The sequence below is a fragment of the Buteo buteo genome, chromosome 11 (genome assembly GCF_964188355.1).
Source record: "Buteo buteo chromosome 11, bButBut1.hap1.1, whole genome shotgun sequence".
NCBI classification, from domain to species: Eukaryota; Metazoa; Chordata; class Aves; order Accipitriformes; family Accipitridae; genus Buteo; species Buteo buteo.
Genome location: NC_134181.1, coordinates 32,989,172 through 33,004,036, shown reverse-complemented (window position 1 = coordinate 33,004,036; position 14,865 = coordinate 32,989,172). Strand labels below are relative to the sequence as shown.

General features: G+C 40.0%; 1 protein-coding gene across 1 annotated transcript in view; it reads right to left on the bottom strand.

Moving 5' to 3' along the window:
* The window catches only part of TMEM132C (transmembrane protein 132C), a 223,156-nt gene extending 208,613 nt beyond the window's left edge, over positions 1 to 14,543 (bottom strand). The window contains exon 1 of the mRNA XM_075041447.1: positions 14,067 to 14,543. Coding sequence (XP_074897548.1) covers positions 14,067 to 14,142 — 76 coding nt within the window. The 5' untranslated portion in view covers positions 14,143 to 14,543. The remainder of the gene's footprint in view (positions 1 to 14,066) is intronic.
* Between the last annotated feature and the right edge of the window lie 322 nt (positions 14,544 to 14,865).

Here is a 14,865-nt window from a genome sequence, read left to right as displayed (position 1 = left end):
AGTGTGCTCCACAAAGACAAGATTCTCAGTATAATGCTGCTGCCACCCTCTCAATTCTGCATTAAGAATAGACTAAACCCAATTTTCAGACTTAGAAGTCTGGCAACTTTGAATAGATTTTTCATGGAATTAGACCAAAAGCTATACAGCTTCAAAAATATTTTTATCCCCTTTTTTATGTGCCTTTTTCTAATGCAGGGACATGTTTGCAGGAGTTATCTGCAGTCATGAATCTTACTTAGTAAAAATGAATGCTAGCATTCATACATCATCATCACTTCAGAAAGAAAGATTAAGGAAAACACCATCCATCTTTGCCTCTAACAGTGAAAATCACAGGATTTAACCCAACTAGTGCTGCTCATGGAAATGATTCTAGCTGGCTAGAACTCAGGATTTCTAGCTGGCTTTGTTCTCAGAAACAACTGAGCCACTTCACAGAAACTTCTCCAAATCAGTCAGAAAATATGCAGCATGGAAAACTTCAGCTACAACTGTTACAGCTTGAGAAAGTCCTGTTTTCAAAGGGTGTTATAGTGAAAAGTGTTGAATAGTTAATCTAGATGTGATTTTCTGATATACAGATATCTGCCACTTTTTAGATAGAAAATTATGATTAAACTCATTTTTTAAACTACCAGATCAGACAAAAAAAACCCTCAATTTTACCGCACTTTCCTGACTTCTTTTTCAATATAACACCAATCCGTCAGGAAATATCACATATGCAATGAGTTAGACCACAGACCTTTCATCTCAAACGGCTTTGAAATGTTGTTTAGTAAACCCACTAGAGTTCGTTTTTCCAATGAAGAAAGATTTCTTCACTAACTCTTCACATTGTGAGTATACCATATGGTTTGCATTTTCTGTTTCTTCAAAACAGTTTCCCAAAAGCTCACACTGTTTAATTTCATTTTCAGTTAAGAGGAGCTAAAATCTGAAATGTGGTGAGACAAATTCAAAATTACAACGGGGTGGGAGGGGGGTGTGTCATATTCACCCTGTGCCTATGTAGCGTGCTATTTACTTTTGTGCCATGTTAGTACAGAATTTAAATTTCAATATAAGTCCAAGTATATTTCTTCAAAGATGATTAGAAATTAACAAAATCATAGCCTAGCAACCTACAACTTGCTTTCTAAAAGAGTGGAAGGTTGGATGACATATATTGGAGTAACAGCTTTGGATAACCAAACCCAAAAAACATAGCAGAGGTAACAGAAAAGGGGAGCTTTCCAGCTCCGTCCAGCTATGGCATTTAATGCACAGAAGTACTAACTGGTGTGTTTCATTACTTTTCAAGCTTTGGGGATTTTCAGTTGCATGTCCAACTTCAGTCACATATACCCAGATTCATCCTACATAACTGAGGCATCTAAAAATGGACCTTACTTGTCCAAGACTTTGATGATGGAAGAATAAAGGCCCTTCTGGAGTCAAAATATCGCATCAGTCTGAATCACCCTCTGGAAGCATTTGTTACTCTTCTATGATCATAGGAACATAGAGCAATTTAGGATCTTAACTTATATACTTAAGTTAGAGTTTGAATCTGTGCAAGTGGGATGGCTTTGCTACAGGGCCATGTACTCTTTGAAAAATAAGTCTATAAGGGCTGAATTAATCTCACCTATACTTACTATGCTGCAATATCAACATCTATGTATAGATAAGTAGTTGTTCTCACCACAGTCAAAGATACAGACAACACTTTCAGCTGAAACCCAGAGAGAAAATCAGCTCACTCTAAAGCAGACATGTACATTTGGTCAGATGAATCACCCTCCTGAACACCTAAGACCATTAACTAGATCACCAGTAACAATAACTGGAACAATAATACTGACACCCCAAAATGAAGTGAGTTTTAAGCCCCAACCACCAGTAAGAACTAAAACATTCAAACTCTATAGTCTACTAATGAAAATATTGCCCTTTCTTTCCACCCTCCATCCCTCCTCTTCGTATAACTCACCTCTATCAGGTGGAAAGAATACTAACATTCAGGAGTACTCAGCATTAGATGAAGACAGAAACTACTACACGAACTATTATTCAATAAAGCCATAGATGAAATGAACAACTGCTTTGCTGATAAAACTTCAGACAAAACTTCCACCAAAACATCTGAGTTTCACTGCCTCCGGAAGCTGTGCAGGGTTACTGCAAAACACAGGGCAGAATAACTGAAAATTCTGGTTACGTATTATTATGTTAGTTTTCACTTCTAAAGAAATAAGTAACCAAGGATAAACATATTTTAAATGCCTCTACTTGTAACAGCAAAATAATCTGGATTAAATGTACTTTAAATTATTTGAACACATGAACTAAGATGAATGGTTTTAACCATCCTCCCATGAAAGATGCTGAAACAGAACTATTTGAACTGCACTTATCATTTATAAACATAGAATAATTAGCAGAAAAAGAAAGAAAAATATCACTTCAACTCTGACAGGCTCTAGCAGTGCCAAATTACATCTGGCATCAGGAACTAGCCCCCCCTCTTCCAGCAAAGGAATATGTAAATGCTGTAAAAGAAGAATCCCTACAAGACTATTCTTTGCCTGTGAATAAGACACTAATGTATTCTTCATCAAATCTGTTTCCCTTCATAGGAAGAGAAATTGCATGGTAAAACGAGGTGGACTGAATACACTTTACCAAGCAACCATGAATTGTTAGAGATATATATACAGAGCAATATATATATGTGGGTTGAAGTCTTGATGAATGAAAAGACTCCTACTGAAATAAGTAGGACCAGGATTTCACTTGCAATACACAGGGCATGACAGAGTGCCCACTGAGCAGAATTTGCTTCATTACAAGAGCTAGAACTTGATCAGCTAACAGCTTATGCCAGTGTCTTGGCAGTTACTCATGTATGGGTTCTAACATTAAAATCTAATATTTAATTTCAGAAAATTCCAGAGTCATAAAATAATGAACTACAAAAAGTCAAGAGAAACTAATAAGCACTGGCAACCCAAGCCTTCAATTTGACATACTCTTATTAAATGATAAACAGAAGACAGTAGGTGCAAGAGCCACGAAGCACAAAAAAGGTCAGAACATTCCTAAAGTTTAAGTGGGTCTGGACCACTGTTAGTTTGATTCAATATACGAAGTTGAGAGACCCATTTCGGGGTCTACATCAGGATCCAAAATTTTATAGGCACTCAGAACTTTAGATTCAACTCCAACTTTACACATCTGTGCTACTGACAGAAGTGGACCCTTTTCCTCTCCACAAACAAAACAAATCAATATACGTACTCTTCAAATAAACTATTTGCATTTCATGACTTTCCTGAACAATATCGCCTACGGCATGATTTTTACCCCAAACCAGTTCTGACATTACTGCACTACGTGATCGTGTTTAAATGTCATCTGATGATTCCTATTAAAGTGCCACAGTTTCATCACTACAGCTAATTTAATTCTAAATGAATTTTCAAAACCAAGACTAAAGTTCAATGGAAGCCTGAAGCTTTGAGGACTTGTGAAGCTTTGAGCCTGAAATATAGTGACATCCAACTTTAATCCATGAAATAGCCAAGACAACACCATGAATCTATGGTTCTTCAAATAACTGTATAATGTAATAAAGTAAGACCTTCCAGATGGACATTGCACTATAGGTGTTTCCGGACAAGTGTTTGTCTTTCAAGACCAGTCAGCACCCTCCTTTCATCTCCAGACTGCTCATGACACTCTGAAGGAAAAAAGAGAATATACTAATTCCATTATGTCACACAGAATTGGAAAAATTCTTTCTACTAGTTTGCTGACGTTCCAAAGCACAACACATTAGCTTATGGAATCAATATAAAAAATATGACTAACGAGCAACTCCAGTGAATTGCTGAGTACCATCATGTGCTACTGATCTTGTATCAGAGTGGTTTTTTTCCCTGGGTAAAAATGAAACAGTAATAATGCACATTATAAATATGTATCTATTGCAGATATTGTAAAAAGAGCTTGCAATTTTACCCCAAAGAAGAATATATTTTTCCTACCCACATTATAACAAAAAGGTAATCAAGTGCTATAGTTATTCCCATTTTACAGATGAACAAATTAAATCTGAGAGGTTACCTAAGCATTCACATTTGCATGTACAGCTGGAGAGATAATTAAAACGGAACCCTACTTACAATTTCTTGCTCTTCCCATTAAAAAAAACCAACCTTTTCTCACTAAGAGGGAGTGACAAGAGGGCAGGCTAAGCATAAATCTATGGGAACAGAGTTCCCTATTTCTGAATTCTTTTAATAGATTTCCTTCTGAAATTGTCAATGGGATGATTATGAACAACAGAAGCACAAAGGCATTTAAAACAGTACAAGCTCAATAGCATCTCTCATAAAAGACTGTCTTTTGGAACACCTATAAAAGATGGGAAATATAATGATTAGTCACTATGCCAAATAAAACACAATTTATTATTTTTTAATAGTAAGCTTTGCCATCTAAAAGACTAAGATTCAAAGATATACAATAAAGACATACCAGAACAGACACAAGAGACCCAGTCAAGAATAATCACAAACTCATGTAATGTCACATCAGCTTTTCCAAGAGGCATGGGCTTTACACTTACATTAGGCATGTGCAGTTCCCTTTGGCTACTAGTGCCAAAGCATGTCACATAGAAATTCACTGAACAAGCATTTTATAGCACAGATGCTGTCTCCAGAAAATGTGGAGCCTTTTCTAGTTGTACTACCCATACTCTGTATGACAAGTCCAAATCCCAAATTACAGCTATACACACAGAGAAGCATCTTTTCCATCTAAACAGTTGAATACTGCACACCTGGAGCTGTTAAACACGTTATCAAGTTTCAGAGTACCCACCAGAAGAACAAAGCAGGTAAGAAAGAAATCCTAAATTAAACTCATCATTAAAAAATGCAGAAACGTGAGGAATGACAACCTAAAGTTACTAGTAAATATGACAAAAGTGTAATACAAATTGTTCCTCTACAAGTTTTTACATAAATCTGTTGCAAAACTGAAACTCTCCTGAGTTTTCAGGCTAATGCTATTCACAAGCAGGTATCCACCCTCACTAAGGGGCAGCCAATTTCAATCTCCCTTTTCCCTGATGTTCCAATCAGTGAAAATAAACAGGTACTGAGAAGTCAATACTATATTACCTTCTCCACAGTAGTTATTTGTTGTATTTGCTACTCTTTATTTCATGCCAGCAGAGTGATAGGTCATTTGATTCTACAGAGCAGAAACAAACATTCTGGCTCTTTCTACAGAGATATGAAGTTAAAAAGAAAAAACACCACACCAAGTCATGCAAAATTAATCAGGTTTAAAAGAATAAAGATTGATAAGGCATAATTACTTTCTCCACCAGCTCATACACACCAACAACCGAGCAAACACTAGAGATCAGTGTATGTAACAAACATGCTATAACAGCCCAGTAAATACAGGCCACTTGTCAGTTAGGTTTCACTGTCTCAAGACAAGTCTAATGGCATTGTACAATGATTGACAGAGTAATTCAGCTGCAGACAACAAGAATTAAAATCATTAATTAAATGAGAAAACAGCTAGGCCTGACTCCATAGCCACTGATGGCAACAGGAAGGTTCTACCTGGTTACAATGGGCATTGGAACAGAGGACATTACAGTAGGCCTGCGCCACACCTGTCTAACTCTATTTCTCCTCTATATACAATACACCACTACTACAGGAACACATTCTGCATCCCAGGATCTGCCAAAAAAACCATACTCTAGCAGCTATGTACTTGAACATTTTGTTCAAGCCTGAATCCTTATTTCCATCAACACAACTGAAACCCGTGTATGCTCCCCAATATATTTCTGTGAATTTGTCACTCCAGTTCTAGCCTCCAGCTTCCTCAGACATTCCCTTATACAACCTTCATCTTTCCTTAGTGTTTCTCTCCCAAGGTTCTCATCTTTCTGCAAACCCGCATCCTCACTTTTTCTTCCACACCACCTTCCATTGTCACTCTTCCTCCAATTAGTCTTCGTCCTCCTTACCCAGAAAGCTTGACTCTCCCTCCCATCTGTCCCCAAACTGATTCTTGTCCTTGCCAATGTTCAGACCATACTTTCCTGCACCATGCTCCTTTTGCCCATTTCGGCCCCCACCTCAAGCTCCAGTTTTGTCCTTTCTTTATTCCTATTAGGCAGTTTCCTCTTCCAGAAATCTCCTCTGCAGCTAGGGAAGGGGATGGAGCACAGAGAGCACAAGGATGGACACTGCCCCTACCCACAGCTCTTATGCTTTGCCCAGGTCAGACTTCTGCAGTGAAGATCTGTAATTGCAAGGGAAGGAGAGCTCACCCTGACATGGCATATGTGCAATGCATAGCAATTTTCATAAAATTCAGCTGTAAGGACACATCAAATCTTTCCTTGTCATAAGCAAATTCATTATTTCAGATGTTGCTAACTTGACATCCCATCAAATCAACCATGGACTGTTTTCTCAACGATCTCACAAGTCTCCTCCTGGCAAGTTCCACTGGGGTATCAGTGCTTCTCAAAGAAGAGGTCAGCAACTATTTTTAAACAAAGGAAAATCCACAGTTCCTCCCCCCCTCCACTAGCTCTGTTCTTGTAAACCACTGAACTCTTGGCTGAAGTTTTGGAAAAGAAAAAGATGTATTCAATCTAAGGCAGATGCTTGGCATGGAATATTTTAGCTGAAACAGTTAATGGTTGGGGAATTTATAAGAAACTAAAACCAATCTCTTTTAATGGCAATCCTAATAAGAAGCAGCGCTACCAGTCCTGTTTGTAATAATAGTGCAAGAAAGTTGGGATTTTGGGCTTTTTGGGGGGGGGTGATCATGGTGTGTATTTGGTTTGGTATGAGTTCAGGAAAATAGTTTTATCTTAAGCATCAAAAAGTGCATTCTACCTGCATGAGGAAATGGTGATACATTAACGTAAGCCTCACTTCTATTTGTTCAAAATTATACAGAATCAGCAAAATGAAGAAAAACACCCAATACAGAAATCAAAGCTGCGTCATTTACCAAGTGCCTCTCATGTTCTCTAACCTCTCAGTGTTTAATATCCTGCTTTGGATATATAACGTAAGCAACTCCCATAACAATCTCTTTTTTTAGTGTCCCACGAACAAATTAAAGCCATACCACTACAAGCGCTAGGCTGCAGTACCATAGTTGTTCAAGCTGTCCCTCCCGCACTGGGCCCATCCTCTTTTTTGCTTATACAAGAACTAAATTGATCCCAAGGTGATACAAACTTATCTTAAATATATAAAAAAAAAAAAAAAAAAAAAAAGTATTTTATGTGCTTTATCTCCCTGAACCAGCTTACAGAGGAATTAGAGGCATGCCAGAGTTGGCGCAAAAAGAGAGTTGGGTTGCTCAGTTTGGGAGAGGGCAGAAACCTGGCAGCATCAATTTACATTGGCTCAAGCTGGTAAGGAACTGCACCCTCAGGCAATACAACTGGTTAGAAAATGGAATTTCACAAGGACAGAAACTAATATTTTGAAATGTACTTTCATTCTCAATCAGAAGAAAAAAAAATTAAATTGTTAAGTAGAGTTAAAATGCTTTTCAAAAGTCATTTGGAATGGCAAATCTTCAAAACAGTTAAAAAGAGCTGGTTCATTTTTGTAATACCAAAACAGTATTAAAGAAAAATACTAATGATGTACTCTGCAGAGTATCCATGCTATTATCAGTTTGTATTTGAGTACATTTACTATAAGTCAAAATGATAATTTTATGTGAAATAGTTAACTTCACAAAAAATATTAAATTATCTAAGTAAGTTTTAGATGCAAGCACAATTTTAAAAATAAATTGTTTTGTAAATTATATCAGTTTCAGAAATATTTTCAGATGAAGAACTGCTCAGCTGAAAAATTTTATCAAGCAGAAAAATACAGCAATTATATAAGTAATACAACATTAGATGTTTTGGTAGATATATTTCAACATCTATACTCTGTGACTGCATGTTGCAGCTAACGAGCAGAATCTAGTGGACCAAGCCCTCTGTTGCATCAGTATCATGGGATATCAGCTTACCTTTTATTTACTTAAGATTTCCTCTTCATGTACAGAGAAACTGACTTTCAGATGGTCTCAGGAGACCATTAAGTCTTTTTTTTCCATCCAAAAAGCATAAACTTTTTTCAAAGTCTTTTTTCATTATTAAGCAAGCCCGCCCCCCTTACATTCTTATTTAACTTCAAAGTTTTCATATAAATGTCAAATTCCTAACCACTGTTTTGGGGCTTAGTGTTTGCTTCATAGTATTGAAAAGGGCAGTTCACTTAGAGTCTCCCCTTGCAGCAGGTTTGTGCTTCCTGATCTTAAAGAGGAATACATAACTAAAAGCACCAAATGCAAAAATTCTGGTAGCGACAGACATTAATGTATTTATTATAAAAATATTAACATTTTCTCACTATCCTTCTAGAAAATTATAGAAACTTTATAACAATTGTAGAAGAAAATGGAAAATATTATGTGAGAAGAAACAATTAACAAAAAAGTGTTTAACTTTACACATGACACTTGTAACACAGGCGGATGGCAAGATCAAATTCTTACTGCAGTACATAATAAAAGAAGTGTCCACTTATGGAGACTTGTCTAGCTCTTTACATCTGTCAAGCTGCTAAACTGCACAGTTGTAAGAGAATGCTTTTGATAATGACAGTGGAACTACGATTAGTATGATCAGTGTTATTCAAGCAAAAGAAGTGCCAGAAAAGGTTGTCTCCAAGCAGAAAGTTACTGACCCAAGATGTCAGTGATGCAATAGGAAGACATTAGCACATTTCTTAAGCGTAGTGGCAAAGAACCACTTAGTCAAAATGTACTTCCCTGAAGAAAAGTTCACCTAATTGACCAGTGCTGCAAAGATGCCTGTAATTTTAGTGATGGGGATGACACTTTGTTTATGGAATTCAAGCTAAATAGATTAATATGCTTTAGAACAGGAAAGAAAATAGAAGAGTAGACTCACTGGGTCATTTCACTAGATACAGTTGAAAAGAAAAATGGTGACCTGAGGCTGTGTATTGACCCAAAAAAATGTGAACAAATAGATAAAGAGAGAGTATTTCCATTTGCTAACTAAAACAGACACAGGCACTACTGGACTGAAATTATTTCCAAAGCTAGATGCATCCGCAGGCTTTTACCAGATACCTCTAAGTGAGGAGACTGCAGAAGCTATGAACTTTCAATGCACCATTTGTCCGTCCCTGTTTCAAAGGGGTCACATCTGTCACTAGAGCCTGAGCCAGTCCACAGAACACAAAACAGTACAACTGCTTGAAGAGCTGAACACTGTGAAACTGTTTTGCTAGGGTACTGAGTCTGTAGGGAAGACTGAATAAAATATAAAGGACTCGGGCCTGTAAGAGCAAGTCAGAACAAGAGTTTGAACTAGACAAAAGCAAGTTTTCTAGCCAGAAAGTTAATGCTTATCACTATGAAGGACAGAGCACTCAAATTTCAGCCAAACACCTTAAGTTAACACCTTACAGCACCAGCAAATATTACGTGTATTTATATCACAGTAGCGTTTAGATACTAAGCAAATAAAAAGGTCCCACTGGACAAAGTGGCCAAATGAGGATGAAGTCTTTCACCAACTAAATGACAATCACAGTGGATAAGAGACAGGTAAAGAAAGAAGGAAATGAAGTGATATTCCTGACAGCAAAGGCAAGGTCTGATTTGTGCTACGCAGCTTTCCTTTCACCAAATCAGCTTTCTTCTTTGGTATCCAATCTACCTCGTACACAGTAAATGTCTCCTTCAAACTGATGGAAAAGTATTATTTTAAGTCACCCACAATACGTGTTTGCTTTCTCTTACATCCTCAGTTTAGCTTTTTAACATCCATATTAGATGATTTTCAATTACTGTCTTTACGCACTTAAGTTCTCTCAACTTGTTGCTATTTTACTTTTACATCTTTTATCATAATATGCTTTTTGTCTCTCTCAAAATAGCTAGGACACATCTAGTGGAGTCTGCCAGATGTGAACTACTGCCAAAATCTTAGCGCGGCAGCACAAACTGGCATGCAGCATATGAGTAAATCATAGGGTTTACCAAAGCCTTGAGTAAAATTGGGATTCAGCACAACAAATCTCTGACACCTCTTCAATGGTGTGATCATACTCTGAAGATTCCAAACTTTCATTTACTTATTTGCCTCTTGACTAACTGCCTCAAACAGGCATGACCCTAACCACAGTTATGAACAACAGCTCAGAGATTATTTACTGCAGAGGGGCACGACGTTGAAAACTCTACCCAGGAAAGTTTGTATACCAACACTTCTAGCAAATTTGCCATTATTCACAGAGTTTCTAGCTATTCCTTACAAGCCACCTTTCCAGTGATGCTGAACTACTGCTTTATCAGTAGAGTTTAAAAAGAAAAATGCAGTACGAAATCCCAATTCTCAATAAATCCCCATCCTTTCACCTCAGTGAACCGAGTTTGTCAATACTTACTAATATTTAGCCATTTAAGAAAACATAATGGTGTGCTGTTTATTACTTCGTTTCATACAAATACTTAGTTCCCCTATAACAGACAGTCAAGCATTTAGAAGCATGCTTGAACAGACATTTATATACATATATACACACACACAACTGCTGGGTATTTTACTAGGTAAGTACAGTGTCCAATAAACTTTAAGATCTACTACCAAATATGAAAACAAAGTAAATTAGAATATTAATAGCACTATCTCCGTTTTAAAAGTGTTATATCCAAAAGAGATATTAACCACTTAAAAAACTCCATGCAGATATAATTCAACATAATGCAAGTCCCTGCTGTGTGCTTAGCTAGCACTAATGCAATGAAATTAAGAAAAAGAAAATTTAGGAAGTTTTCCATAACACTACAGTATGCCGTGCTATGGAACTTTCAAAATAAGATATTAAAAAAACCTCACTGCTTGAACAATTTAAAATTGGAATGAAACAATATGCAAAATAAAGAGCCTCGATCAATTTCCACATCAGTGTAACTAAAACAAGGATGTAGCACATGATTATAGTACAAAGAAGAGCAGAACCAAAGCAGGTGCTACACCAACCTCTGGATGTACAACTGTGCTTGCATTTGTGTTCCAACACCACTTAAGTACCTAAAATTCTGGTAACTCCATGCACCTTTAATATCTGCTCACATTCAATACTTTCTTGCACATATGTACTTCTTGTGCAAATGAATCAATCCTCTAGCTGTGCATCCTTAGACTCTTTTTTAGGACTTAATAGATTCTGTATTTCCAGTTTCTATGATTCTTGTTCTAGTTCACATCTAACATGAAACTGAGGATTCCCAGTTACCTATACATTATACAATAAAGTAAATCAGTACACTTATGTTCACATTTATGCTCTGATTCAAGAAAACAATTTAAAAAAAATTTTTTTTTTTAAATCTTACTTCAAGCTCATGAATACCTCCTATTGGCTATAAAGAGGCTTAAGCACATGCATTAGCACTTTGCTGAAAAGAGGTCATTTCCTGAAAGGAATATATATACACTTGGGATTTACTTATGTAAATATGGTTTCACACACATACTCTCCACCTAGGGAACAGGCATCCAATAATTAGTATGTAAAACACGTGCTTGTACCTAAAGGCAAGAGCACTTTTGCACACTGACTTTTTATACATCCTGGTCTGACTAGAGGCATGGCTTAAATCAAATGCCAAGCTTCTTTCTTGAGATTGAATGAATTAACATTATTGGCCAGATAATAACCACGGCATAATGGCACACTGAAGCCTAAGGCAACATTTCAGGAGAATTTTCTTAGAAATTCAGGCCTGATAGGAGATGCTAATGAGTTCAGAGAAGTAAATACAGCTCTTCAAATAGCAAATGACAACTTGTCTATAATAGTAAGTTTCTCAGCACATTTACAAACGTTTTTGCTTGCAAGTTATAAAGTGACTTTCATTTAGTTGGACTTTAGCTCTCAAGAACAATCACTGTCCTAACATGCCAACAAAAAGAGTGCAATATACAAGGGGAGCGCAAATGAAATGCTTGTTAAGGCCTCACAAGGAAACCAAACAAACACCTTATTTAATAAGTTTAATTAACCGGCTCTTTTCGAAATCATACTGTGCCCAGCAATGCTGAGAGGCAAATTCCCTGCTCAGAAGCTCTGCTTTTCTTCCCTGAAGGAAAGTAGTATTTTCTCTTTTATTCTCAAAGAGCACAGCCCAGAAACGCCCAGCAGCTGCTGCTAGCAGTGGCACCACTACTGACTTTTTTACAGCATGGCTGAGTCAACACTGACCCAGGTTCCAGCAGAGAAACAGTTTAACAAGGTTGAGTTGTTTATAACCTCTCACTGTAGCACTTTCTCCCACCCTTAAGAAGCAGCATAACCTACGTGTTTCTCTTATAAAAATATTTTCAGATAGAAAATGCCCATATACCAGTGCCTAACTCAATATATTAAGTCTAATGCAAACGCTTATTGGAGAAGATGTATTTGCGACTGTCAAAGCTGCATGGCAGAACAGACACACTGCCCCAGAAAAATGCCAGACCCTCTTTACAAGTCTTAATCTTGTGCAGTCTCTGAAGGTGAGCACGAGGCTAATATAATTCTCACCTCCAGGCTGCAGCAATCAAAACAGAAACCTATATTTTAGATTCTTCACATCAGCACTTTCAGAGCATGTCGAGTCACTGGGATGCCCATTAATTTTAATGTACTATATTAAAATGACCGGCATTAAGAAGCCATGCAATTTTCTCCCAAGTACTTTGTTTTCCCTACCGATCAGGGTGGGAAAAGTCCCTTTATGAATTGCTACTGATTCCACCCTTGCTTCACTCTTGAGATACTTCTGTATATCTCACAGCTGCCTCTACAATCAGCTACCCTAGGAGAGAGGTTGGCAGGACTGGACCAAATTGAACAGTGAACAGTCTTTTATTAGTAATCTTCTGTGTCAGTCAAACAGCACCGCTAATACCAACAGGATAAAAGGCAAAATTATTTTTTTATTCCTAGGGATGGCAACAACGACAGGAATTGCAGAGAGCTTAACAAGTTTCCATCCGCCCCAATGAGGGAGAAGGATATCGTTTTGGAAAACATCCACAACTGTCATGGTCTGAGCAAGAAAACAAGAAATGTTGAGACATGGCAGTCAACTACTATTCTGCACAGAAACCCGTTTGGATCATGCATGATTTGCATTCCTGAATCACTTTAGAGAAGATTTGCCTTTGTCAAAGGGACTCTGATCACAGAAGTTCAGCAATGAGAAAAAACAGCAGACCATTCAAAGGACCCCTCTGCTAAGGCAAACCTGTTCCCCAGCTGTCCCTTTAATCAAGATAACAAGCATCTTGCCCAGTCCAGGTAACAGGGCTTCCATCCAGTCTCTAGAGCTACCACTGCACAACTCCGATATAATTTAAAGGACTCTGTTCCTAAACACTGTCATTGTACTCCTGGTGCCTCTTAACAGCTTTTGCTGCTCCCCATATTCCGTTCCAAACTGGGACTAGGACACCCTCTTCCATAGAGAGGATCCCTTTAACACAACGCAATAATTAAGACGCATTTGTAAATATCATCATCGTTGAGGCAGAAAAAAAGGAAACTTTCCCTGTTTCTCATTTTAGTCAAACGCAATCTTGCAAGGTTTCCTACCATTCAAATAAACAAGGGAGGAAAAAAAGGGGGAGGGGGGTGAGAAGCGAAATTTTAAAACAGCAGAGAGGTAGGATTTAACGGAAAAGAAGAGGTAAGGGGAAAAGAAGGAGGAAGGAGTAATTTAGTCCACACGCCGCTACGGTGGAAAACAAGACGCTTGCTCAGGAAGGAGTTCGAGTCGCTGCCCGACTGGCTGCGAACCAGCCCAGCACAGCCTGTACGCGATCAACTGGTGACTCCACTCCTCGCCCCAGCAGAGCACCAGCCGGCTCGCCCCCACCACCGCCCCCCGCAGCCCCGGCAGCGCCCGGCGACAAGTGCCTCCCCGCTTACCTCCGCAGAGCAGGGCTCCCAGGAGCAGGCTGACAGCCGGGCAACGGGGCCCGCCGCCGCGGGCAGCCCCCGCCATGCCGAAGAGACGGGGGGACAAGTCCCGGGCGCGGCTCCGGGGGGCTCCGCCGACGCCGCTAGCTCTCCCCGCCCGCCGCCCGCTGCGGACGCGCCATCGCCGAGCTTCGCGGGCACACCTCGCTCCGGAGCGCCGCTCAGCCCCGCGGCGGACTCCTGCCCATGCCGGCTCCGCTCCTTCCCTCTCCTACGCGCCCTGCCCTAGCGCCGGCGAGGGCGGGCCGGGGGAGCAGCGCCCATGGCAGGCTGAGGCTGACGGGTGCCCCGGCACCGCCGCGCTCCCCGGGCAAAACTTTTCAAGCGGGCGAGCAGAGGGCGGGGAAGGTCCGGGAGCCGGGGGGTGGGGAGCCGGCGGGGCTGGCTCGTCCCCCGGCCGCTGAGGCGGCTCGCTCCTCCGCTAAACCCGAGCGCCCTCCGCTGCGGCTCCAGCCGGCTCCGCTTCCCGTGCCTTTATCTCGGGGCCGCCGGCAGACGCGCGCACACACACACACTTTTCCCTCAGAGGGGGGAGGGAGGGGGGGACCGTTAGGCTCGAGCCGGCGGCCGTTGGCGCTCGCGGCGGGGAAGGGGGGGGAGCCCTACCTACGGCTGCCCTCAGCGCGAGGCGGGAGGCGCTGAGGGGACGGAGACCCTCGGGCGGCGGCTGAGGGGAGGGATGCCCGGCACTGAGGAGGCGGGGAGGGCGGTCGGGAGAGCAGGACCCGGTGTCGGTTCCCTGGTGCTG